The 27565-nt window shown below is 44.4% G+C and overlaps 1 protein-coding gene across 2 annotated transcripts in view; it reads left to right on the forward strand.

Moving 5' to 3' along the window:
• ETV6 (ETS variant transcription factor 6) overlaps positions 1–27565 on the forward strand; it is a 214333-nt gene that overhangs the window by 176240 nt on the left and 10528 nt on the right. For both annotated transcript variants that reach the window (XM_090272850.1, XM_090272851.1), the window contains exons 4-5: positions 4290–4424; positions 18478–19023. In XM_090272850.1, coding sequence (XP_090128976.1) covers positions 4290–4424; positions 18478–19023 — 681 coding nt within the window. The remainder of the gene's footprint in view (positions 1–4289; positions 4425–18477; positions 19024–27565) is intronic.

Consider the following 27565-nt stretch of genomic DNA (forward strand, 5'->3'; position numbering starts at 1 on the left):
TGGCAAACCCACTTCTGCACAGGCAGGTGTGTACATGAACTATGTATGTATGCACATAGATATATGGAAGAACCAACAAAAGCTAGAAGCACCTTTTATGGTTAGGACTAGTTATTTCTTTTTTGGGAAGACAGAGAAGATTTATCAGGAATCGAATGGGCCAAGAATTTTCCGAAAAGTGCCTTTTGATTTCAAGCCAGTGATCATTAGCTAAGTTAGATATGAGTGCTTTGGCTCATACTCTTTTATTTTCAACAGCAACTAAATATAACATTTTAAAATACCATCCTTATTCCATAGATCTTTCTGTTATTACTACTTTCAGGTATGATCTCTTGCCCATATGAACATTTTTAAAAGTGTACCAAGAGAACAGGCTAGGTGTTGGAGGAATTAGGGGACAGTAGAATTGGAGGAGGACGGGAGGCCGTCCTTATTTATTTAGAAAACAGTTGTAGATGGGACACGTGTTCATGCAGCTCCAGAAGCCAAAACTAGGAACCAAAGTACATGAGATTGCAGGGGGCCAGATTCCAACTCAGCAGAAGAACTATCAACTAGAGCTGTCCAAAAACAGTTTGCTCATGTTGTGGCCGGCTGCCCATCACTGGAAGTTCTTTGCCAAAGCCAGTTCTTGGCTGGGGAAAGGGAGGCGGGGGACTTTACTAAACACAGGTTTGAGTCGTTAGAAGAAACCTCTAGAATACTCTCTCAGTCTAAGGTACCAGGCTATTACCGGGCAGACACTATTATTACTGCCAATCATACACACACAGAGTGTGTCACAGTTAGTTGGGTTTCCCTCCGCAGTGACGTGTCTGTACTGAGCCTGACACGTTCCCCAGCTGAACCCCTGGTTGCTGAGGAAACATGTCGGAATGGATGGATCTAACTGTGGCCATACTCCATGGCCTTAGAATGAAGTTTTTTCCTGGCCTGGAACCTGGGACCTTGGGCTCTTGCCCCCACACATTAGCCTGATGTCACAGGTGGTGCTTATGAAGGCTGTCTTACTCGTTTTCAGAATAGGCTTCGTCGTCGGCAGCCGTCCGTCTCGAGAGACGATGGTGTAGCTTCTTAAGAGTCTATCTGCACTGCCGAGAATGGCTGTGCAGTTCGACTCGGGAGTGACATGGTATCTGTCTCCTCCCGTGTTGAATCGACATCTTGCGATGACGCTGGAGTGTCCTCTCCAGTGAAGCTGAAGCTACAGAGCCTGGGCAGGGTGATATGGAGGGTCTGCTGTTGCCCATGCAGCAGACCCCCCCTCTCTTCGCAGCTGAAGGGTCCAAGGGAAAGACGGAGTCAATACAGCTTGGCTTCAGGTGCGCCGCAGGAGTTGCCGGTGTTGACTACAACGTCAAACCGCCTTAGGGACTCCGGCTCCGGATTTTCTGTCGGGGTTTACTCCCTTAGCCTTTCCCCTGAAGAGGTATGCCGCAAGGCAGCGGAGGTTTTTTGGAGTCAGAGTTTTCCTTCTCTGATGTGCCCTGACTGGAAGATCGAACCAGCGACACTTAGCTCGCAGGCCGACGCTCAATCCACTGAGCTAAACCAGCCAGGGCTCAGAATAGGCTTACAGTGCAGGTAAGGAACTGGCCGAGTTTGGCATGATTTGCTGCCCCACCACCATCACATCCCTCATTTTTTCCTCACTGCCGGGCTCCCTTGGCTAGCTTTGGGATGGGGGGCTGAAGAGAGCTGGCGCAGAAGACCTGGGAAAGTTTGGGGCAGAGCACATGTCAGTCCCGCTGGAGGCTGAGCCCACCGGGCCAGGGGGAGGTGTCCCAAGAAGCCAAGAATGGGTGAATGGCCTCGGTTAACCTTTGCCCTTTCTGGAGGGGAAGCAGCACTCACTGACCATCCCCGGAATGCTCCTTCTTTGTTCAATATGTGAGACCTCCATAGGGACCTACAAGTCTGCCCTAATCCACTTTAATAATATCAGTAATAAGGGGAGAGGGAGAGAAGGGGGATAAGTAAGGGAAGGGTTTAGTCAAAGAACCCGTATAAATGACTCATGGACATGGACAACGGGAAGGGATATGATTGCAGGAGGGGGTGGGTTGGGTGGGGGAGAGAAATTAGGGGAAAAGGGGGCAACTGTAATTGAAAAACCAAAATAAAAAATAATAATAATAATATCAGTAATAATAATGGTGGTGGTGGTGGTGATAGCAGAGGTCACAGCCCCAGCTAGTGTTTGCTGAGCTCTGTTTGCCTGATGCTGTGATGAGCTCATGGCGTGGGTTCCCTCCTTGATCCCTCACAATAATCTGTGAGGTAGTTGCTGTTGACAGGCCACTGTATGAGGAGGGAACTGAGTGAGGCCTTGAGGTGTTAAAGGATGTGCCTGAGTGACCAGTCTGACTCCACAAAGTAGACTCTTCCCGGTCCGCATGAGTGCCACACTCTACCAGCGTAGAATGGGAACACAGCAAAACAAAGCACGGGATCTGCCCCCTCTCTGCCCAGTCCTTAGCCGCCACACCTCAGAGCTTCTCCAGCCCCAGGAGTGACCTCCAGGGAGAGGTTAGGGCGTGACAGTGCACCAGACTCTGCTCTAGGTGCTTTGATAGATTCCTGTCATTTACTCCTCACAGCAAACTTCTGAGGTGGGCGTGTTTGCTGTTCGCAGAGAGGCTCAGGGACTTGCTCAAGGTCACTGGGTGGACAGGCTGACATTCCAGTCCAGCAGTCTGTGCCTTCCCACCACATCAGCATGCCTCTCTAAACGAACATAGTTGAACACCCTCACAGACACTAAATTTATATTTCCTGGCCTCTGCTTCCAAAATGGATGCACTAATTACTGACCTTTTTTTTTTTTTGTAATAGTAATCATCAGGAACACATTTTTCAGTGTTTTCATTTTCTCTTCTGCACACTACTAAAATAAAGCATCACTCAAACCCACAGGATAAAACCCAGCAAGCTTGAAGCCACATAAATTAAGAAAAGTTTAGGAAGACATTACACTAAACCAGAAGAAACGAAGTGTTGATAAGGGACTTATTTTTGTAAGCGATTAAAATATGAATCATTAACGTAGGACTGAAGTTCAGGCTCTCTAGCCTCGTCTCATCGCAGACATTACCATGACTACTGGACTGCGACTAGGTGAGCTCTGAAGCCTTCCCAGCTCCGAAACACAATCATGTGTGCCACAGGTCTACCTCATAAAGAACTTGTTAAAAGTCTGATTCAGAACACCTCTGCGTCTTCTTGCCCATTTCATTAAAAGGAAATACCCAAGTGACATGGTGTCTTCAGCTCCTTAAACTCTTTTGCTTTATTGAGTCATCATAGTAAATAGTGTCAGTAAATAACAACCAAAATTCAAAGGTAGAAGAAGGAACAAAGCCAAAGCAATGACCTAAAGGACCCGAGGAATCCCTTAGAATAGAGTATTATGGAACTTTATTTGGTATCAGTGGCAAAGGAGTAGAGGTTTGGACAAAAAAAGACTTTAACATGGAGCATTTCTCAGGTTCAGGCTCAGTTTAAAAGAAAAAAAAATTAGTAATACCTGCAGCCCCAAATATACAGTTAAATTAAGTTGTCAATTAAAGAATCTGTTTAAAATGGCTAAAATTAAAGATAAAAGACCATTGTTTGCTACAGTTGTTGACTGTACATCTGTCTGTGGAAGGGCTTGGGGGGGCAGCAGTCAGAAGGCTTTTGTATTTTAAAGCTTAATCCCCCCTCAAGGGGTTTTGAGGCACCCACCTGCATTTTGAACTTGGATGTAAGCCGAAAGGGTGGGACAAGACCATGACAGTTTTTTGTGTTTTTTTTTTCTCTAATAAACTTCTCGGTGGACACTTCAAACACCAGATACATGAGAACAGAAGACCCCAGCACAGAACAGCCCCCACCAATCTCTGCAAGAGCTGACACCTAAAGATGATTTTCTAGAAATTGTGGAACCATGGAGTAAGGCTCATGTTGTATTTTTAAAGAGGGAAGTATCCCTCTTTAGGATGGACAGGGCTTCTTTCTTCTTAGTGATGAAATTCTAGGCAACTTTTGTTTTCTTTACGGTTTTTGGCATTTTATAAAACTTTTTGTATATTCCATAACCAAAAAGGTCTATTAAAAAAATATGGCTCCAACCTTCAGAGTTTCAGGGGACACATCTTGTCTGTCCCCTGTAAGCTCTGTGAGAGTAGGTAGCATGCCCATCTTATTCATGTGACATGGTGTCCTTAACCCAGTGCCGCACAGAGTCACTGGAAATAGTTGAACGAAATATTTCCATTTCTTGATTGCTCTTTCCTCTCCTCCAGGTGATGTACTCTATGAACTCCTTCAGCACATCCTGAAGCAGAGGAAACCTCGGATTCTTTTTTCACCATTCTTCCACCCCGGAAACTCGATCCACACGCAGCCGGAAGTCATACTGCATCAGAACCACGAGGAAGGTACCCAAGGAGGTTTCTCTCACCTTGCCCGGCACTTAGACAAATCCAAGAGGTTTCATTAATAATTTGATAAGTGGTTCTTTTTTTTTTTTTAATGTGATTCATTTTTCGATCAACAAATTACTGAGTGCTTGCTTTGTATGAGACCCTGGGGAAATGCCAAGATGAATAATACACACTCTTGGTTCTGTGCAACTCACAATCTAGGTGAGGCAATGAAAAAGATCTACACATATAATAGTAGGCGTCATAAAGAGGGGGCGGAAGGGGAAATACATCCAGGTACAAGCAGCAGGGCCCGCTTCATGAATGAGGTGGCTCTGGAGGATTCCTTGATGGCCCAGCAGGATTCGGGTAAGCGGGGGTGAAGTGGAGAACATCCCAAGCAGAGAGAACAACACAGTTGAAATAAGTCCTTGGACTAGAAAGCAGTGAGATGACTTGGGTTATAGAGCTTATCTTCCTCCTGACCCTCCCCACCACAACCTTTTGTTATAAGAAATTTCAAACATACCCCAAATAGAGAGAATAAACTAAATACACCCCTGTGAGCCATCACCCTGCTTCAAGGACAATCAGCACTTTGCCTCTGCAGAGCTCCTTACGCCAAGGCGGTTGAATTGGAAATAGAATGTTGAGAACTTTGATGGTGGAAAGTAATGGGGAGTAACTGGAGATCTGTGAGCAGAGGATAGTAAACGCTGGAGGAAGAAAAAAGACCCAAACCCTGTGAACTCTGTTGGGGGCCCAGAGCGTTCCTCTTCTTGCACCGAATGTGGTTTCTTACAGCATAGTCAGTATAAGTGCTTATTTCAGCCATGCCAGGTGCTGCTTTTCTCCTGTGAGTCACACTCATCAGAAAAGTCGTTGGTAGAAAACAGGACAAGAAAAACATAGTTGAGTTGTGGCCCTGGACAGAGTTCCAAGGTAGGCGCACGGGTACGGAATTGGGTATAAAAATCTTACTTTGTGCATCACTTCGAGCAGTGGTGCCTCTCTGGAGCTCATATCCCTGTGCTCCTGCCCAGACTGGCTCCAGAGCAGATGTGGACACTCAAAGCAATACTTTTAAACTTGTACTTTTTCTTAAGACCAGATTAGAGGGGACTAAAACCCTGGTCCCTTGGGGTATTTCCTTAAATTGATAGATCACGCCTAAGATCAGGACTAATGTTTTTGTTTTGTTGTTGGCAAATTTTTAAAAAGCGAGAAGTTGTTCTCTTAATTAACACTTCACAAAGAGAGCCTGACTCCAGGCGATAGGTGTGTCTACCTTGTGCCAAGTGTTTCACAGCAGGTCCCCTGCTTTCGTGATGGGGAATAAAGGAGTGCTTCTTGCCTGCTTTCTGCCGGTTTCTCTCATCCTTTCTTTCTGCTATATTTAGTAGCTGGCCCCACCCCCAGTTGGGTTTCTTCATTCTTCTGCTCTTCCTGCATGTACATTTCCTGCTTGCATAATAACCAGCAGCTACTCCAGACAAGAGGAGGTGGGTTTACTGAAGCTTGACATGAAGGCGAGAAACATATTACCCTGCCTGCCTCTTCAGATACAAAGGGTGCGCGATGGGTTTGTTTTCTTTTTTCTCCTCTCCCTCTCTTTTTCTCATTACTTAAAAAAAAAAAAATCCATTTGGAATTTCTATTCCTCTTTTTATTCCCAAATGTGATTGGAGACTGATGGTCTCACCTCATCACAAATCCTCCCTCCTTCCCCCATGGCCTGATTTGACTCATAAGCAGGCGTGTTTGCGGTTGTTCTCATTTGCAGGAGCTAATCAATAGAGAAAGCTGGCTGACTCGCGGAGCCGCTCTCAAACCGAGTAAATACAGATGTGCCGCGACCTACGCGGTAATGAGCTGTGCTCTCAAGTGTTATGATGGTGGTGGTGATGTGCTCCGCAGGCAAAAGAATGGAGCTAACGAGGCCAAGGTCAAGGGCTTCGTCGCCCTGTGAACCAGTTAGCTCTGCTTCAGACCCAGCTCTTAAAAGTACTGTGTTCTCAGGGACCGTTCCTTAAAGCTGTCAGCCGGGAAATAAGATCTGAGCGTATGAGTCCTCTCCTCCGCCTGTTCAGACGCAGAGCGTGCTCTCAGGTGCCCAGATGGACACGCAAGAAAGGGAGCGCAGGTCTTTATCAGGTCGTAGCAAATGAGCAGAGCAGTACAAGGCACAGAGGTGGTGTGAAGAGGCTGCCTGCTCCCGACTTCCAGGTGTATTGGTGCCCTTGGGGACAAAGGAACCAACTAGAGGTGAATGGACCGGTACAAGTTCCCTACCTGTGCCCCCAGCAACTTCCCACCTCTTCCCTTTCTTTTCCACCAACCAGAAGAAATATTCAGCTCAACATGAACCATCTCTGGAATCAATACTGTGATATTTACTTGTGGCTGGTGACATATGAATATGGGCATGTGAAAGAGTTGGTCCTGAAAAAAAAAAGGTCTGCAAAGTAAAATTATGCGTATTAAGTATTATATCCCCCGTGATTTATTTTCCACAATTGGGGACACAGTGCCATGTGAAAGTACAGTGCCCCTGACTTGGCACAGAGAAATATGGCGGCGTGGAAGGCGCACAGAGGCATTTCAGACAGGAGGCTGGCACGCGAGGCGTGCAGAGTGAAGGGCAAACACAGAACTTCATTCAGCCCCCCTGTGACTTCACCTCGTCACTGCCACCCACTTAACCAATTCAGACTCATCATTTCACAATGGGAACTTATCTCACAATACAAAGTATCTTGTTGAATCTAGCAACAGTTCCCTGCAAGTGTCCCATCTGAGTTCATTACATTGAAGTCACGCTTCCCTTACTAGCAGCCACAGGCGGTCCCCTCAGCGGGGAAGCTGGTGTTAGCTCAGAGGCCCCCCTCCGGGCCCTGATGGGAGAGGAGGGTGATCCTACTAATTCCCACCTTTCTTTTGGTAAACACTCATCATCTCCGTACCTGTTCTGAAATTGGGTCATGCCTTGGGCAAAGCTGTCCTCAGATTACCACCTACGACTAGGAGAACCAGCATTTCTACTCTTTTTCCTTATCATGGGAAAAGGGTGCAATATTATATAACTAAGGTAACCTTATAATTTTTCATCCAGATCGAGACATTTATGACAATGAAATGGGACTCTAATAAGTAAGCTAAGGCAACAGGCATAAACCAGAGCCGTCTCTGACAAACTGGGACACTTGGTCAGCTTAGATAAAAGTGTTCTGAAGAATGGTGTCGGAAGTCAGGAAATGGAGTTCTAACCCTCTATTCTTCCAGAACAACCATAAGGGCTAAATTTCTCATTTCCCTGGCCCTTAGTTTCCCCAGTTCTGAGATAGGGGATTAGACTAAACGCTCTCATGTTTTACAGCTCTTAAATCGTCACGTGTTATCCATGGTCTGAGCCTTCCTGGGTGATACGAAGATGAATAAGACACATTCTCTACCTTCAGGGTCACGGGCAACTAAAATCTAGACAATCCTAATAGTGTCCTTCCTGCCTGGTGTTGCTCAGAAATAGCTCAACGTGTCTCCTAGATTCCTTTTCTTTGACTGTTGTGACCCATTTTATCTGCATGTTATGAATTAGATAGTTTGGTAGGAAGGAGGCGAAATAAACGATACTACTTCTTTCACCAAAGCCAGGAGGCAAAACATTTTTAGAAACTTCAGACCAGCAAGTCATTTTAAAATAAATTTATTTCGCCACACATAGTTGTAATATCCGCTTCTTCTTTTAATACCTTAGGTTCCAAAGTCACTCGCTTTTAGCTCCCATGGAATTTACAAAAAAGGGGATTTGTCCCGAAGTATGAATTTAGATTGCCACTGGTCCTTTGGTGTTCGAACTACTCAAACAGTGATTTCCTAAAAGCTCGCTGAGCGATATAAAATATGCTTTCGGTCTGGGCTAGTCTCGGAATGGCAGAGTGACCCCTTTTGGCCTGGACATGCACAAGTGTCTAGGGAAAAGAAAGAAAATCTATATTTCTTAAATGTTCTTAATCCTACCACCTCTTTAGAGGATGCTCTGTAATTTCAGCTTCAGGTCCACCCTCTGCTGTGCCCCGGCTGAGAGACTGGGAGATGGTTTTTAGTCACGTTAATTTGAAAGTATTTACATATGCGGTGCTCAGATTGCTTCTGCAACCATGGACACGGTTTTAAGGTAAAAGTTCTGCTCTGGGGCAGCTCTTTGTTGCCAGGTGGACGTGGAAAGCAGAAGTGAAGATGAGAAACTCCGAGTGTCGGAATACTGTTTTTCTCAATTCTTCCTACAACCAGCACGGGGTAAAGGAGTAGAGAGAAATCATGTCTGTGTTGGGGCACAGGGTCAGTGGCCTGCATTCTGGGATGGCCCTCTGAATTTTTATTGATATGATTGCTCTATCAAGGGAGACATATCTCTCCCCACCACCCAATCCAAGTGCCCAAATACTGTTTTGGAGGAAGGAAATCTTACACACACTTAATGAAAGAATTAAAGAAGATGAGGTATATGAATCTGCTTTATAATAAGAAAATAAGAGCTAACATTTATTGGGGCCTTTCTGCATGTCAGGGCCTGTTCTAACCTCTTACGTGGTTCCATCGTTCAATCTTCACAATCAGCCTTTAAAGAAGGCAATATTATTTCCACTTTATAGATGAGGAAACGGGGGCTAGAGCAGTGAGAAGTAACCTGCCCTAAATCACCCAGCTACAGAGGAGGAGATAAGCCTTAACCCCAGGTCCACAGGACTCCAATGGCTGTGCCTGAATGAGCCAACCAAAATAACATTTTTATTCATCTTTTTTGCAAATACCCTGAAAATGGAACGAATGAACGAACAATGAATAGAATTGTAGAGATCAGGATGCCGTCAGTCTCCTGACGGGGGTACACCGTGGCAGGTCCCAGCATGGCTGCTTAAAAGTGTTCTGCTTCATAGCACTTGAAACTGCCAAACCTAAATAAAAAGTCCGAGATAACTTCTGAGACACCAGCATATGTCTTCAGTTCATGATATGAAAAACCCATACTGCCTTGGACTGAATTAACCCATATTGATCTCAGACTGCCTCAGGATGACTGGACTTAGCATGACAAACACCCCCAGCTGATGAGAAGCGTGGGCTCTGAGTCAGGCACGGAGCCAGCCCCTCAGGACAGCTGCTGAGTGGGCAGCAGGGAGATGAAGCTTTTAGCTGCTCAGGCCACATCCTATTACTGGTTGTTATTAGAAAACGCCCTAGGATCTCTAGTCTTGCTGGAATCGTGTTCAGTCAAAGAGTGATGGAGGCCGTTGGCTGGGGTCTGACATCTTTGTAACCCATGTTAACTATGTAAGGCAGGATGGAGCCAGAGAGTATAATGGTGTGCGTCTGCACTCTGGACCCAGAGCAGCTGTTCACATCCCAGCTCCCCAGTTTGCCAGCTGTGTGACTTTAGCCAAGTTACTACACTTTCTTGTGTCTCAGTTTCCACCTGTAAAATAAGGACAATGGGCCTATCGAATATGATTGATATAAGATTTGAGTTAGTATGGAAAATGCCCTGAGAACAGCATTTATCACATAGCAAGCACTCAGTAAATGCTATTCATTATCATTATTTGATATTTTTTGCCACTATTTGATTGGGTTTTTTTCTTTTTTAAACTTAAAAAATGCAATTGTGATAAAATACACATAACACATATCATCTTAACCATGTTTAAGTGTTCAGTAGTGTTAAGTATATTTGCATTGTTGTGCAGTAGTTGATTGGTTTATTTCTTACCTTCAATTCCAATTTTCTTAACCAGTCCTGTTATTGCAACTGCATGCACTTCGTGTAAACACCATGTTTGTGTATTCCAGTATTCCAGGCACAGGAAGGGCCTTTTGCCTACCCATGCCATTATTCTAGAATTCTTTCATTTATTAACCAGGCACTATATGCAGCATGATTTCTATGGTAAAATACATTTCAAGTCCCAGCCTTAGTTACTTTCAGGACACAGCCGGTTTTGAAAATGAGCACTGCATGCACTTTGTAACCTCGCACGACTTGGCACGTGGTAGGTCCTCCATGACCCATTTGGAACCTGTTAATCTTCTGGGTGTCTCCTCTCACATTTAAGAACTGTAATATTAACTTTTGCATGTCTCTTTCAATTCTGTGACTCTTAGATCTGACAGGTCATGAGGTTCCACCTGAGGAAGAACAGGCCCGGATCTCTACTTCTTGTTATCCCCTGGGGAACCAGCTAACAACATCTTTTCTCATTATCAGGCCTCATTCCACTGTTTCCCAACTCCTTTCCCCTGTTTTGCTTTCTATATTTCATAGTCTAGTTCAGCATGACCTTTTACGCTCTGACCTTTGTGCCCTAATGCAGCATTTGATTGTGATGGGGAAGTGTGGAGCCACTGGATGGTGGGTGCACACGGCTTCTTTTCAATGGTCTAGTCCAGTGGTTCTCAACCTTCCTAATGCCGCGACCCTTTTAATACAGTTCCTCATGTTGTGGTGACCCCCAACCATAAAATTATTTTCGTTGCTACTTCATAACTGTAATTTTGCTACTGTTATGAATCGTAATGTAAATATCTGATATGCAGGATGTATTTTCACTGTTACAAATTGAACATAATTAAAGCATAGTGATTAATCACAAAAACAATATGTAATTATATACGTGTTTTCTGATGGTCTTAGGCGACCCCTGTGAAAGGGTCGTTGGACCCCCAAAGGAGTCGTGACCCACAGGTTGAGAACCGCTGGTCCAGACTGTCAGCCTACTTCAGGGAGGGCCCACTCACCTCCCCTGCCTCCTCTGGCTTCCTCCAATGGTAGAGGCCGCTCTTCACCCAAGAGCTAGCTGTCGCTATTAAGCCACAAGTTTTAGGGGCAAGGATCCCTAATAGGCATAAATATCTGTTCCAAGGTAACCAGGAAGTCTTCAAGAAACTTCCTCTTACCCTTAGGGAAATGTCATTCGATTTTTTTGAGATGAGTAGATGGGAGCCATGTGGGTTCCCTCCCAGACAAGGAGGCCCTTGGCTGATGTTATCTTGCTCTTTCCCTTTTCAGCACTCCTCTGCCTTACCTTTGTGCCACCCTGACCCCACTGCAAATGATTTACAAGGTTTACACCCCCCCCCACCCCCCCACCCCGGTCTAGTAGGCTCATTTGAAATCTGATCTCTTGATTTCTTCATTTATGTCTTTTGTGCTGCTTTATTGAGATCCGGGGAGATTCCTTCCTCTGCACTGCCTGCTTGCAAAGGGCAAAGACAGCTTACAGCCCGGAGAACCTCTGCTGCTTGCAGACCTCCCCCTGCTCTCTGTACTGAGCCATTGGCAGAGGTAATCTGTTTGGAGGCCTTCCGCCCATAGTAATGCAGATGAAACCTCTTGAGTCCTGCAAGTTACCTACTAGCTTCTTTCAGTTCCTTTCACCAAATGCTTCTAAAATTCAAAGAGCTTACTTAGGCTTTATTGTGCATAACCTCAAACACCTGTAAATCATACCCTGCAAACTTGGGCAGTTTTATTCTTAGGCCCTACAAGTGAAATCAGCAGCATTGGCAACTTGTTGAGATGAATAGACTGAAATGGGCAGGCGAAGGGTCAGTGGAAAGTCTTGCCTGAAACTCTTGTCAAGGGAGTAGGGGATGAGGGGTGCATTAGTTTTCTAGGGCTGCCATAACAAAGCAGCACAGATAGTTGGCTTAAACAACAGTAATGTATTATCTCACAGCTCTGGAGGCTGGAAGTCCAAGATCAAGTTAGGGCAGGATGGGTTCCTTCTGAGGACTGGGAGGGAGAATCAGTTCCATGCCCTGCTCCAGCTTCTGTGGTTTGCTGTGGTCTTTGCAGTTGCTCGGCTTCCTCTTCACATGGCATGCTCCCTGTGTGCACTGGCTTTTTCAGCCCCTATAGCCTTTTGATGTGTGTTTTTTAATGTGTCTTTTCTCTATTCAATTATAGTATTTTTGAGAGCAAGAACCACATTTCCTTACTCTTTGCATGTTCTTCATCCAAGGCACTGCTTGAAATATAGTTGATGTCACTCAAGGTTCTGTAATTTAACATCTATTTTGAAATCACTGTGGGGCAAAACATCCCGCCTTCAGTCATGCAGTGTGTGTATGTCTATGTGTCCAAATTCCCCTTTTTATAAGAATCCAGTCATATCAGATTAGGGGCCCACCCTACTCTAATATGACCTTATCTTAACTAATTACCTACAATGAACCTTTTTCCAGTAAAGTCATGTTCTGAAGTGCTGGGGGTTGGGACTTAAACACATGAATTTTTTTTGAGTGACGGGGAGCACAATCCAACCCATAACGGGATGACAACTTAAGTGTATATGTGAAATCTGTTTTGAATTCTACCTCAAGACCTAGACCCTTTGATCTCCGTATAGCTCTTTATATCATTCATGGTTCCCACTAAGCTTTTACAAAATTGCTGTGGGAAATGGTCCCTTCTGGAAGAATGTGGGATAGGATGGGCTGAGGCTGATGAATGAGATTTGCCCGCTGGGCCTGTTTATTTGCATCTCCCAATCTTGACTTCTTCTCTCATCATCACCTACATTTTAAGGAAAGTGTGCTGGTGGATGCGGGATCCTGGTGTGTGGGCTCTAAACTTGACCTTAGCCTTTGTTCTGCCCTGGAAATTTTTTAATCAAAACCCATGATTTTAACCAAAATTGAGTTTATTTTTGGTTTTTCTTTTTTTTTAAGATTTACTAGTATTTATTATTTATAGCATGATTAAATTGGGTTAAATTTTGGTAAATTTTAAATAGAGAAGCTTTTCTAATAAGTAAAAGAATAGAGGATGAGAAAAGAAATCAGACCTTTTTTTGGTAATCACTGCATTTAACTACGTTATTTGGAGCTGATGGGCAGTGAGAAGGGATTATTTGTGTCTAAAAGAGACCTACAAAGAGCAAGGTTTGGGGTCAGAGAACACTTTCAACAAGGATGAGTTCCCTACCAGCCCTTGGTCTTTTTCTCACTTTCCCTCTTCCTTCCACACCCACACTAATTATGTGTGGCTTTCCCTCCCTCTTCCTTAAGCATTTCCCTCCCATATCAAGACCTTCAGACAGAGGGCAATGTGGATAATTTCCCAGTTTTTCAGCTGGGCAATTCACCAAGAACAAACCCAGACATCAAGGCCAGGCCAAAAAAATCTTCTTGTTTTAGACAGAAGACTCCTACATCTGGGGGATTTAATGCACCCACTGTCCGCTCGGTGCATTTCCTGTGTCCGGAGCTTCTCTGCCTGCCGGCTCTGGTCTCATAAGTTTCCATACCCTGCTGCCAACTTACAATAACAGAGGCAGCAGGCAGCAGGGTAGGAACGTCATAGCCCTCTCCATCTGTGGACGCGTGCTTTGCAAACTGAAACAAAAGCTTGGAAGACCTCATTGCAGGCCTTTCAGCCTTGACATTGGTTGTGCCCAGACCACCAGTTGCCTGGAATTAATACCCACGGATCCAGTTCTCTACCATTAATGTTATCAACTTCATCAAGTACTTCCTCTTTGAGTGGTGTCTGCAGACAAATAAATCAAGCTCCTCCAAGTCCTGTTCCTGTCCGGATCCTGAGTCAAAAGTAAAATCTGAGTTGATTATCCAGAGCACTGTCTCCCTCCTTTATTGTTCCCAAAGATCTGGGCAGGCACAGAGAGTGAAATCTCCCCAGGACATTACATCAGTTCCTCTTTTACCCTTGGCGTGAAAGTTCATCCTCTCCTAGTCCTCCCAGACTTCCTAAGGCTTGCCGGGCGTACACTCCCACACACTGAGCCTTGAAGCCCAGGACATCAAAGAAAGCCTGCAGGTAACCAGACCACTGGCCAATGCCTGTGTCCATTTTGAAATCTATAAGACGGGAAATGGATTCAGGAAATAAAATTTTTCAGTACATGGTCTTCATCATCCTTAAGTATTCTTAAACCTTAATAAGATTTGAAGGAAAGGGAGAGATTCTGCCAATGGCATTTAGAAGAAAATGTATGAAACTTCAAAATGCAAATATCTTAAAATAGTTGCTTACAATGGCCATATTCTGTGACAAATGAAAAGTGAACCATGGATGAAAGATGAATTCATTTTCATGGGTAGCAGAATTGCGATCCATATTAGCTGTGAAAAGACTGCCTCATCCCTAAAAGACTGCAGATCATTTCTATCATACTAATAATTTCAGCCATTGAAGTTAACTCCATGGGCCCAATCAGTACCCTGAAAGCATTTATTTGCATTTGGGTTCAAGTGAGGAAGTCAGTATTTGTCCTCCCAGCCTGTATCATTGCAAGATCGATTAAGCACTTGAAAAAACTCTTTATAGTTTAAAAGTATCAAATTGATACAAAAGTAGAGTTACATAATGAACCAAAATGTATCCATCACCAGCTTTCATGCTCCATTATGGCCATTCTTGTTTCCTCTATATGTCACCTACTCTGATAAACCATTCAGATTTTTGTAAAGCAAATCCTGGGTATATAATTTAATCTTCATCTGTAAATATCAGGACAGGACTGAAAAAATAAGGGCCCTTTATAAAGTCATAATTGTAGAGCTATCATATCACCTGAAAACTAATAGTTCCTCAGTACCACCAGTCTACTAACACTGTCTTCTGTCATCTACAACCTGCTATTACGTCCATCCAGCAGTCCAGTTTAAACCAGGATCCAAGCAAGGGTCTGTACATTGGAAATCCTTGATGTGTCTCTTCAGTCTCTTTCAATCTATAGGTCTCCATCTTATGTCTTTCTGGTGCACATGTTTATTCTGCCTCCCCACCACCCCCAACACACATGCGCACGCGCGCGCACACACACACACACACACACACACACACACCTCTCCCTCTCTCTGTATTTAAAAAGTTAGCCGCCGCCGCCCCCCGCCACACACACACACACACCTCTCTCTCTCGGTATTTAAAAAGTTAGCCAAAGTAACATAACTTCTCTCTTGTACATAGTGTGTCTTTTTTCCTCTGGTTCCTTTCAAGATTTTCTCTTTATCTTTGGTTTTCCGCAGTTTGACTATGATGTGCCTGGGTGTAGCTTTCCTTATATTTATTTTGCTTGGGATTTGCTCAGCTTCTTGGACCTTTAAGTTTGTCATTGTCACCAAATTTAGGGAGAATTTAGACCTTATTTCTTCAAAATGTTTTGCCCCATTTTTTGTTCTTTCCTTCTTAGACATCAATTACATGTCTTATTAGACCACTGACTGCTGTTTCAAAGGTCACTGAGGATCTGTTTGTTTTTAATTTTTATTAATCTGCCTTTAGGTTTACCAACCCTTTCTTCTGTCATCTCCAGCCTGCTCTCCAGTCCATCCAGTCCAGTCTTCCATTTCAGATACTGCAGTGTTTCAGTCCTAGAATCTCCTTTTTTTTTATAGTTTCCATTTCTTTTCTGACAGTCTCCATATGTTATCGCTCATTATGACCATCATTTCTAAGTGCTTTAACTTATAACTACTTTCAAGGGTTTTTGTTTTGTTTTTTGCTAATTTCAACATCTAGATTACCACAGTCTGTTTTTGTTGATTGCCTTTCTCTTGATTATGGATCACGTTTTTCTGCTTCTTCACCTGTCTAGAAAACCGTTAGTGGATACTGGGTATCCAATAAAATCAGATAACACATTGTAGAGACTCTGTATTATGTTTTATTCCTCTGAAGGGTGTTGACTTTTATTCTAACAGGCAGTTAAATAACTAACCTGTCACTTTGAATTTGTGGATGCTAGGCCTTCCATTTAGTTAGGACAGATGTATCTCAGTTTTGCCATTAGCCCTCAGGTAAATACCCTTGTCCTAGAGCATTTTTCTTACTCCTAAGGTTAATAAACTCCTGGGTTAATAAACAGCTTGAGGTGTTTACAGAGCTTTGTTGATACGACTTCAACTCCAAACTCTGTCTCCAGTACAGTGGCCAGTACCTGAGATTTCTGCTCATATCTTTCAAACATTCAGCTGTTGCTTTTCACTGAGCTCCTTAGTTTCCTTTGCGCATGTGCTGTTAGTGCACATTTAAGGATTTGAGGGAACTTCATGTGCAAATTTAGTGGCTTCTCCCTCTGAGGCTCTTTTCTTTAGGAGACTTGCTCTCCTGCTTTTTCAGGGAGGGAAGGGAGGGGCATTCTGGCAGTTTCATACTCTACTCCCTGATACCTCAAGCAACTTTCTATTCATTTTCTGGCTGCCCCACATTGCATGGAGTTAGGAGGATCCTCAGGGAAAAGGCTGTGTAAATTTGGATCTCACTCTGTGCAGTTCCTTTCTTTCAAGAGTAAAATCCCCTTCGGTTTTCTTTACTACCTTCAGATAAGTTTTACAAATGTATTTTATCCAGATTCTCGTGTTTCTGTATGTAGAAATGTTAGTCCAACAGAAGCCATTATGCCATTATTGAAACTGGAAGCCCCTTCTTCTTTATTAGGAAAATGGTAGCAAACCATAAATAATTCATCTTGTTTTGCTTATCTTAACTGTAGAGCCTATAGGCCAGTCCTTAGCAGAATATTGAGGTACTCTTCATTCCATTTCATAGCTGCATAGTTATCCATTGTTTAAAGGTGTACTATAATGTATTAAACCAGTCTCCTACCGGTAGCTATGCCAACAATTAAGTGCTTTTAAATTCATGGCAGCAGGTTACACAGCAGTCACAAAATTAACCCTTTGCCTTCAAGCAGGTGATCTCTTAATGATCATAAACAATATTTCTGTTGTTAACAGTCTCATATCATAGGTGAGATCAAGAGGAGTCCCCATTTTCTGGCTAACGCTGTGTAAAACTTTCTAAGAAACCACCACCTCTGTCTCTGTTTACTAACCCTATCAGATTCCCGGACTCCCTTTATATGTTCTTCATATAGGTATTGTCATCGTTCGTTGAGTTGCTTTACTTAGAACCACGGACAAGTCTTTAAGCAGAACAGGGACCCTCAAACATGCCCTTCCTCTTGGTGAGACAGCTCTGGGAACAGATACGGCCATTAAAACCTCATTAAGATGGAGTGCAAGGCCCTGGGGGAAGCTCCATTTTCAGAGGCAGATTTATCTCCTTCCTATCCTTAGCTGGGACCCTTAAAGTCAAATGTGTGCTGGGTCTTCCCTCAACCCAGCCTCCAAAACTCTTGTGTAGCTGAGCTGTGAACACTTCTGATGTTGTCCTTTCATGAAGGTCACCACCTTGAAAGTTCAGGTGGGATGGTGGGATGGGGTGGGAGTATGTTAGGAGTGTCCATCCCTCCTTCTTACTTACCTCTGCCTGTTTTTACGCACTGGTAGATAGGGTCTGTGCACTCAGAAAGAAGGGGATCCTAAATGTTCTCTCAAGTACAATTAGATTTTCATTCTGTACATTAGGCCCACTGTTCATGCTTACAGCAGGTTTTGATATGGCTTTCCCCCCCAGTTTGTGCATAGTAAAGTGGTAGATATTGTAACAGGTACATAGGTTCTAGAATCTGATTGGAGTCTGGTTTTAATCCCAAGCTGGCCATGTGACCTTGGGTAGGTTGCTTAACTCCTTTATGCCTCCACTTTCTCACCTGTGAAATAGAATTAATGTACAGTAGTTAGTATCTCCTACTTACGCGTATTAGAAATCTGAAACAGTGCAGTTCAGTACCTAGGATACAGTAGTTGCTTTATTATTATTATTGTTAAATGCCGAGAACTCCTGGAGGTGGAGAACAGGAAAAGGCGAGTCAGTGAAAGCACCTGGAGAGAAGCCCTAAGGACCCTGAAAGCCGCCTCTGAGAGTCAAAGGTAAAGAACGAAGGTTTGGCTTCCTTGTGCCTGGAAGCTGCTAGTAGGTGATTCATGGGGTGTTTGTAGACATTCTTAGCTGGTCTAGTGGCAGGAAAAGAATTTGAAGGATGCACACTTTAATTGTTTTTAAGTGGTGAAAACGACACTGCTTCCTGGGAAGAAAGTCGCTACCCTGCCCACGCTCGGTAGTTGACTGCTATAGAACCGCAGCGAGGTCCCTCTTCTGACATTCACTGGGGCTGTGATTGTCTCTCCTTCTGCTCCACAGATAATTGTGTCCAGAGGACCTCAAGGCCATCAGTGGAGAGTGTGCACCACAACCCTCCCACCATTGAACTGTTGCACCGCTCTAGATCACCCATCACGACAAATCACCGGCCGTCTCCTGACCCTGAGCAGCGGCCCCTCCGGTCCCCCCTGGACAACATGATCCGCCGCCTCTCCCCGGCCGAGAGGGCCCAGGGACCACGGCTCCACCCAGAGAACAACCACCAGGAGTCCTACCCCCTGTCAGTGTCTCCCATAGAGAATAATCACTGCCCACCGTCCTCCGAGTCCCACCAGAAGCCAGCCAGCCCCCGGCAGGAGAGCACACGCGTGATCCAGTTGATGCCCAGCCCCATCATGCACCCTTTGATCTTGAACCCCCGGCACTCCGTGGATTTCAAACAGTCCAGGCTCTCCGAGGACGGGCTGCATCGGGAGGGGAAACCCATCAACCTGTCGCATCGGGAAGACCTGACGTACATGAATCACATCATGGTCTCCGTCTCCCCACCTGAGGAGCACGCCATGCCCATCGGGAGGATAGCAGGTAAGCGGGCACTCTCTCTGCTGCCACTGCAGCCTTAGGGGAGACCTTGCAGCTGGCCTCACACCATTCCCAGTTCAGTGCCCTCAAAGGCTCTGCGGAGGCGAGCAGAGGCTTCTGCCTGGATGAAGCGGAATCCCTAATGGGCTAGTTAATGAGCCGCTGGGACGAAGTAGTTAATGAGCCTCAGAAATGTTAAGAAACAAATGTCCTACATCCAGCTTATAGGGAGAGTCACATCAGAATCAGGGCTAAGCAAAAACATTTAAAATAAAAGGTTTATGAGCATGTTAATGGCCCTGTCCTGAAGTTCCCAGTCGCTAATTAATAAGCAGACACAGCATAAAGAACCTTTGTCTCAGACTCAGGCCTGTAATTCCAGCCTGTGGGCAGTAACTGCATGCAGCCTTCACCTTGGGAGTTGGGTAGGAGAGAAAAACAGAATTATGGTGTTGGCGGTAGGTGTTGTTGGGTCGTTGGGACAGAGGAAACCACTCTCGAATTCTTTTATGATGACAAGCCTTAATTTGCTTCCCTAAGACAAGAAACCAGTGGAAATCTACACATTGTATTTTGCTAGTCTTCCCATCATTTACGTGAAGTCATCCTCCAGAAGCTTAATCCTCTAATCACTTGGCAAGGTTAGCTCTTTTCCTGGCGCATCACTCCATTCGTGAGACATTTGTTGAGCACCAACTATGCACAAATGCGTTAGGAAGCAGGGGACACAGAGCCGATTTAAAACACAATGATGTCCTCAGGAAGTTAAAATTTACTGGGAGACAGATGTGAAAACCACTATCTAAGACAGAAGGCAGAGTGAGTAGGTCCTATGTCCCATACATTCAGTGCACAAGCACTTATTCACTCACCTATTCCTCACTTACTGTGTGCCAGGGTAATTAAGCACCGTGGAAGCGCTTTGACTGGAGGAGTGGAGGAAGGTTTTACAGGGATGCGGAAGGTGATTTGTGTTCAGTAGTGGGAGAAGTGCATGGGGGAAGGAGGGGTCAGGCCTGTTCCGGTAAAAGTGGGAAATGCCTCTTCCCCCTGAGCTCATGCCCCAGGACAAAGCTCCTGCTGAACCCCAGGATGGAGCAGGGCTCGTTAACACCACACAACCAGGAGTCCTGCCAACTTCTTTAACTATCTCTGCCTCAACTTGTTGTCCAGACTCTTTTCCCTATTTTATTTAAATCCTTTGTTTCCAGATATTTCTCTGGCCCCAAGTGCACCTCCAGTGTTGCCTCAATTTACTGTTTTAAGTAATTTACATCAGGAATGTTGAATCAAGAAAATAAAATAGCAAAGAAATATGACTTTGTGTTTTAAAAACTATGAAAAATGAAATTATCCCTGTCTGGGACTTGATTCCAAAAGATCCTGCAGGGCCGGGCAGGAAGAATGGATGGAGTCTACTTAAAATACAGTAGCCCAGAGCTGATGGCCGTATGACTGGGGTAGAAGGGGGTGTGCACAAGGGGTCACGTGATTATTCTCTCTACCTTTCTAGAGAAGTGGTTTTTAAATAATAGAAAGAAAAAAAAACTGTGGAAAGAAGATCAGGTGAGAAAGGAAGCTGAGCTTAGACCAACCCTGAGAAATTCCTGAGAAAGAGAAAGAGGTCGGTCGGGTCAGTATATTACAGTGAATACTATAAACGACCTACCTTGTGCTTTCCAGCAAGACCCTTATCATGTTGTTTCTTGCATGGAATGCACAGCAGTACTGGACATTTTGCAGATACTTCCTGCTTGTTTATAATTCTCAGGGCAGTGCTTTGAAGTAGCTTATTACCACTATACTTGTTTTATATGGGTCAGTTGGACAGGGGAAACCACAGAGGAAACTGACCCCAGAGAAGCAGAGGTCAGATAGGGCTTGGGTGACTGCAGGGTGGCCTTGCCGCCCTGTCAGTCGCTGCCCTTGTGGGGCCGCTTTCCTGACGTCTGCTTTGTCCGCTTCCTCTGTGACATAAGAAAAGTGAAGTCTTTTAGACTTAGGGAGTTATTTTTCCCTTGTTTACTAGGTTGGTAAATTTTAAAATATTAGACCCTTAAAATTTGTGCTACTATTTTTTAAAGCTTACTCCCAAACATCAGAATTATTGGATCATGGATGTAGTCTGATCAGTAAGGCGTTCCGTGGAATATCGTACCAACCAAGTGATGAACCTTGGTTCCTATGGGTGTCCTCTCTCTTTTAAGAACACACAAAAAAGGAGAATCGATGCTTTACTTGGTGATTCTAGGAAATCAGGATATTCATGTTAAATAACCCAGATCCTTTGGGGGAATGTGTTAACTCCTGTAGTATGGTAGAATACCCTAAGATTATTTATTAATGCTATAATGGTATATTCAAAAGTTTAAACTTCTCCAGGTGGATGTATTAACTAGTATAACCCAATGCAGAATTAGCTAATTTAACTTTATAAAAATCACTGTTTTTCTCAAGGGTGAGAGGGTTGAAAACTCTACACTCTTAACTCTACCTCCAACAGTCTATGACCTAAGACTTAGTCTTGATTCTGTAACCCGCCGAAGAGAACTCATCACAACTCTAGGCTCCTTTGTTTCGTTTGCGGGAGCCCTGTTTCTCCACCCAGTCCTTCTGGTGTCTTTTTGGATTACTCCGATCCTTGTAAAATTGATTCTACTTATTGAAGGTCAAATTCATTGGGTGATTTCTATGTACAATGTAAAGTTTTGTCGTTGCTAAACAGCCATAATAGTCTTTCAAGTCTCTATAAAGCAGATGTGAGATGAGAAGACTTAGTTCCTTTGACTTTTTGTGTAAGCACAGAGCAGAAAGAAATGAAGGTGCTGTAGAATGTCATTCTGATGAATTCCATAGCTGGAGGGTATGGATAGGAACACTATTTATGAGTGTTGATCAAATAATAAAGTCAGATTCTTATCCATTCAGATATAATTTGCTCAGGTACAATAGGATTTATGCATTTGGATACCTTCGGCATTTAAGGCACTGTACTGCATTCATGGGGGTGGGGTGTTCTAGGAGGTAAGAATCTTTCATTAAAGAGCTGAACACAGCTGTTAAGTGCAGTATGTGGTTTCTTCAAAGGACTCCTATTAAGTACCACAGGAGGTGGGAGTAGCATATCAGGGGAGACTTCATGGAGGAGAGGGCTTTTAGCTGGTCTTAGATCAACGGTTCTCAACCTATGGGTAGCGACCCCTTTGGGGGTCGAACGACCCTTTCACAGGGGTCACCTAAGACCACTGAAAACACATACATAATTACATATTGTTTTTGTGATTAATCACTATGCTTTAATTATGTTCAATTTGTAACAATGAGATACATCCTGCATATCAGATATTTACATTACGATTCGTAACAGTAGCAAAATTACAGTTATGAAGTAGCAACAAAAATAATTTTATGGTTGGGGGTCACCACAACATGAGGAACTGTATTAAAGGGTCACAGCATTAGGAAGGTTGAGAACCACTGGTTTAGATGAATGCTTTGAATATGGACAAGTGGAAATTAGGGCAAAAGCAGTTATTCCAGATGTAGAAAACATCAACAAGATAAGGTCCAGTATATTTTTTCTACTTCAGGTAAAAATGTAAATCTAAGAATCCAGGTCTATTAAAAATCCTTCACACTTCATCAGTTCTTTATTTTTTTTCACTTTTTTAAAAAAGATTTTATTGATTTGTTTTTAGAGAGAGGAGAAAGGGGGGAGAAGGTGAAGGAGAGACACCTCAATGTGGGAGAGAAGCATTGATACGTTGCCTCTCTCATGCCCCCGGGTGGGCACCCAGCCCACAACCCAGGCATGTGCCCTGACTGGGAATCAAACAGGCAACCTTTCAGTCCACAGTCTGGCACTCAGTCCCCTGAGCCACACCAGCCAGGGCTCACTTTTTAATATTGAGATGCATCATACAATTAAGAGACTACATGCAAAGTTGTAATAGTTTACTCAGGTATTTATATTGGGGCAAAACTAAAAGAAGCAATAAATGAAATTTTGGAGGCAGTTGACAATTTCAATACAAACCACTAATTAGATCTATTTAAATATAACACGTAGCTTATTTTTAAAGGTGTTGTTTATTTATTGGGTTGAACAAATTAGAATGGCTGGCATTTCTGGGAGAGAGTTTAACATCAGCCAGAGGGAAACAAGATCCTGGCTTCTATTTTTTATTGAATAGCTAATGGCAACAGTGAACAAGTTGCTTCCTTTTGTGCTTATTTTCTATTTATTATCCTTAGGAAGGGATTGCTTCATGGGGCAGGGGAGAAGGGGCAGCATCTGTCAACCTTCTGACATTTTTCTCAGCCCACAAAAGTTTTACTGGCCTGTGTCTCACCGATGTGTTTTGTAAGCAAAGAGAATGTTGGCAGTGAACACCATAAGTTGATGAAGTGTAGCTCTGGTGATGGCGTGAGTCATGTTTTCAGCGTATATTGAAATTCATTCTTAGAACTCCATGATTTCAGAGCTAGAAAGATGAAGAAAAGGAGGTTCAGACACATAAAGAGTCCTGCACCAAGCTTCCACTTAGCATTCTTTCCAACACACTTGTCTCCTTCTGACCTGGGACTCCAGAGCAGGGATTGGAAACTTGGGCCCGTGGGCCAAATCAGCCACTGCCTGTTTTTGTAAATTGAGTTTTATTGGCACATGGCCGCACCCAGTCACTTAGCACTGTCTCTGGCTGGTTTCGTGCTGCAAAGGCAGTGTTGAGTAGTTGCAGCAGAGATGGTACAGCCAGCAAAGCCTGAACTGCTTACTGATCGGCCTGTCACAGAAAACGCTTGCTGTCTCCTGTTGTACAGCATCGCTTATGTGTCTGGTCAGTGTGCTGGAATCACAGGCATAAGGTAGCACGCGGAAGAAGGAAACACTGTTCATCTTCTCGAGGAAGTACTTGCACTTTAGAGGATGAGGCAAACCTAAGACATGTGGGAGGAACAATAACAAGTGATGTAAGAAAGGAGACGCAAGTTCTAGGCTGCAGGCTGTTTGCAGAGCAGTCCCCAACGGTTACAATAAAGTCGTCAACATAAATGAAAGACAGCTAAGTAACAGAAATTATTCCTTTCAATAGTTTCTTTGAATTGTATAGTTAAATCATTCATTCATTCAGAAATTATCGTGTCTCTCTTGTGTTTCAGACATTTTTCTAGGTGATGGGCAGAGCATCTTAAATGCCAAATATGCATCTTTCCTGGCCTAGGCAATATCCCTCTTTCATTATGCCACCCAACAAACTAAGCTCCTGCTTTGTTTTTAACTATAGACAGCTAAGTCTTAAAAGAAAAAATTGAAGTCAATTTGGCTTTCTCTTAAAATTTTTCAATTGCATTAACACCTGAGTGATCAGACTTCCTGTCTGCTTCTTGCATCCTTGGGCTTAATCCGACTATCTGCTAAGGAAGCAGGATTCATTGGGACAGTGCTTTAGAATTCATTCAGAGCCCCTCCTTTTCTACACAGAAGTGGGACTTGGGAAGTCTGTCAAATCTGGTTGTTCAAAGTCCATGACCCACCCAAATGGAGGATACTTCTTGTCTGGTGCTTGTCTTGGCTTTTGTGTAAGCCTCTCGATTGGCTTTGCAAATGTGAACTTTCTCACAGTTGGTGAGGATTTCATTGGTTGGTTGATCCTACAGCAGATAAAACACAGGATTCGCCCCTCCCAACCCAGGCCATGTTCTCTCCATTCCCAACCCTCACAGAACATGCTTCATGGCAAGCTTTCGGGTCCTTTTTTAAAAATGTTGATTATCTCTCAAGCTTCCTTTAAAAATTTTTTTTTAAATCCTTACCAGAGGGTATACTCATTAATTTTAGAAGAGAGGAATGAGAAGAGAGAGAGAAACGTTGCAACCCAGGTGTGTGACCTGACCGGGGATCAAACTCACAACCCCCGGATGCACAGGACGACGCTCCAATAAACTGAGCCACCCGGCCAGGGCTACATTTTTAACAGAAACAAAATTCTAATCATGGAGACATCGCGACTTCTTTATTGCTTATTTGGCCCTAAACTAGGACAGTGTGCTTTCTTGATCTGGTTGTATTGACTGGATGAGTTTTATATGCACAGAAAGTCAATCCTGGAAGCCTCTAATCTTAAATCAGATGAAGAAAAATAAGCCTGAGACCCCAGGGTAAGCAGTTGGAGGCTCATCCTCTGGGGCTTCAAGAACGGGGAAGTCACACGGCACTGTTCCCTCGGGCTTCCTCGCCAGCGGTAGTTAGTGCTGGTAAAATTGTTTCCGATGAGGCTCTGGACTTTTCGCTTCCAGTGGAGCCTCAGGAGCAGGCTTGAAGGGGAAAAAGCAGTGTCATAAAAGGAAGTCTAAAGGGATTAGTACGAAAGCGATGATAGGCCTTTGCGGTGAGGTGTGGGGTAGGCAGGCGTGTGCGCGCCTTTGCCTGCACCCTTGCCTGTGTGCCTGTGTTTGGAGGAAAGAAAGGGCAGGCCTAGGGGACGTCTCCATGAGAGGAAGGGCTCAGAATTTTAGTAGCAGCTGAAGGAACCACGTCCCCCTACACCACCTCAGGCAGATAACCCTCCGCAGACCCCTGCAGCCCAGAGCCCCCCGAGGGCTCCTGGCCCGGGTCCTAATGCACAGCCCGCCTGAGGTGGAGGGCAGCCGGGGGGGCCTTTGGGGCACGTGGGCTCTGGAGTCAGCATGGTTACATTTCAGTCCAGTCTCCCAAGGAAAGCTGCTGGATGTGCGTGAGGCCTGGTTGCCTTTCCCGGGATCATGAGATGATGAATACCCCTTTCTGGGCTCTTTTGAGTACTGAGGAGATAATAGGTAAATGTATAGCACAAGTAGGTTAATTACTATGCATTAGAGTCCCTCCTCTGCCCCATTTTCCCTTGCTCTGCGCCAGGGCCATGGAAAGCAGGAGCAGCCAGCACCACTGCCCACCAGAGCCGGCTCGGGGCACTGACCTCTGTGCCGGGTGTTTGTTTCAGGTGATGCTAGCCTGCGGAAGGGTGCCCTTCGGGGCGTCCCGGTGTCCTTATTTCCTTGGAGATGAACCCCTGCACTCCCTCCTGCCTGCTCTGGGCTTTGCCCGCTGTCCATATTTGGAGGAGATAGATGAGCACCCTGGGGAGGGGAGGGTCCTTCAGTGCAATAGGACTGTCCACTGTCCAAGTGGCTGTGACCTCTCACACTCTGACTGAGTCACTGCACTTTATTTTCACCGTGAACTATTGAAAGATCAAAGCACCCTAAAAGAGACCGTAGTTCCAGGACAGCCTTTTTAAAAGATACAGTAATGGCACAGTGGCTGCATGGAAAACAATAGAAGGGGCTTGAGACTGGAAATTCCCGTGTGCCTAAGGGTACACATTTCTGCAGACAGCGTCCCACCTCCCTGCAGTCCCTGGGGAGGGATCCCCAGGCTGCCCCGCAGCTGAGCCAAGCAGGGACGGGCGGTGCTGTGTTCCGGTGACGGCTCAGGCTGAGCTGTAAGGCCTGCGTGGCAGATACCGGCATTTCCCAGCCTCACTCCACACCTTTGGCCGCCGGAGGTGCAGAGGTCCAGCCTTGTTTGTAACTGCAGTCCCAGTGCCCCATGAAGCCAGGAAGCATAGATGTCTTCTTTTCCTCAGCTCCTCCCTCCCCCAGCTTGCCACTGTGCACATATGGTTTCTGTTTGCCTAAGCCACAGCAAAGCACAAGCAATTATCCATTGTAAACACACCTCTGCGCATCAACACCAGTTGGCCGCACTGGATTTAGAAGGAGAAACTTTCTGCTTCTAGGTAATGGCTTATCTAGAAGGGCGTGGGGGGCCAGCTGCAGGTCACCCCCTGCATGTTGTAAACTCCATGTTTCTCTGAGCAGCATTTCTCAAGTTTGGCACTCTGGATATTTGGGCCAAATAACTCTTAGATGTGCACGGTTGTCCTGTGCATGATAAAATATTTAGCAGCATCCCTGGCCTCCTCCCACTAGAGGCCAGTAACATTCACCCCAGTTTTGACAACCGAAATTGTCTCCAAATATTGTCAAATATCCCATAGGAAACAAGAGTTTAGAAACTGTGGTTACTTTTATAATGGAAAATAATGCTATTTTTTTTGCATCTTATTTCCCTGTTTTGTTGCTGAATCTGAAATATGTTTTATTTTTTTTCATAATATAAAAAAATTAAACAGGGACACTCAACTTCTTCTTCTTCTTGGAGATTATACCCACAGAACTCCAGTCTCAAGACCTTCATTTAAAATTCCACTTAGGCAATAAAAACTACATAAAATTACTCTCTTAGAAGCTTTACCAAATTTAAATTAACCACCCTCATGAAACATTTCCTTTGTCAATAACTTGACTTCCCACTCAGATTTTGTCTAGCATGGTTTTTTTTCCATTGGAAACCATGTTGGTTAAGTGTGAGTTACCCATCATTTTTACAATCTCTGCTCAATAAATTTATACAGTGATAAGAGACAGACATGGGAGTGAAAATATTTCTTCCTCACCACAGAAAGGGACTTTTTTTTACAATGTCTTTTAGCTATAGACACCC

This window comes from Furipterus horrens, unplaced genomic scaffold, assembly GCF_987537825.1.
Source record: "Furipterus horrens unplaced genomic scaffold, mFurHor1.1.pri manual_scaffold_4, whole genome shotgun sequence".
In the NCBI taxonomy this organism is placed as follows: Eukaryota; Metazoa; Chordata; class Mammalia; order Chiroptera; family Furipteridae; genus Furipterus; species Furipterus horrens.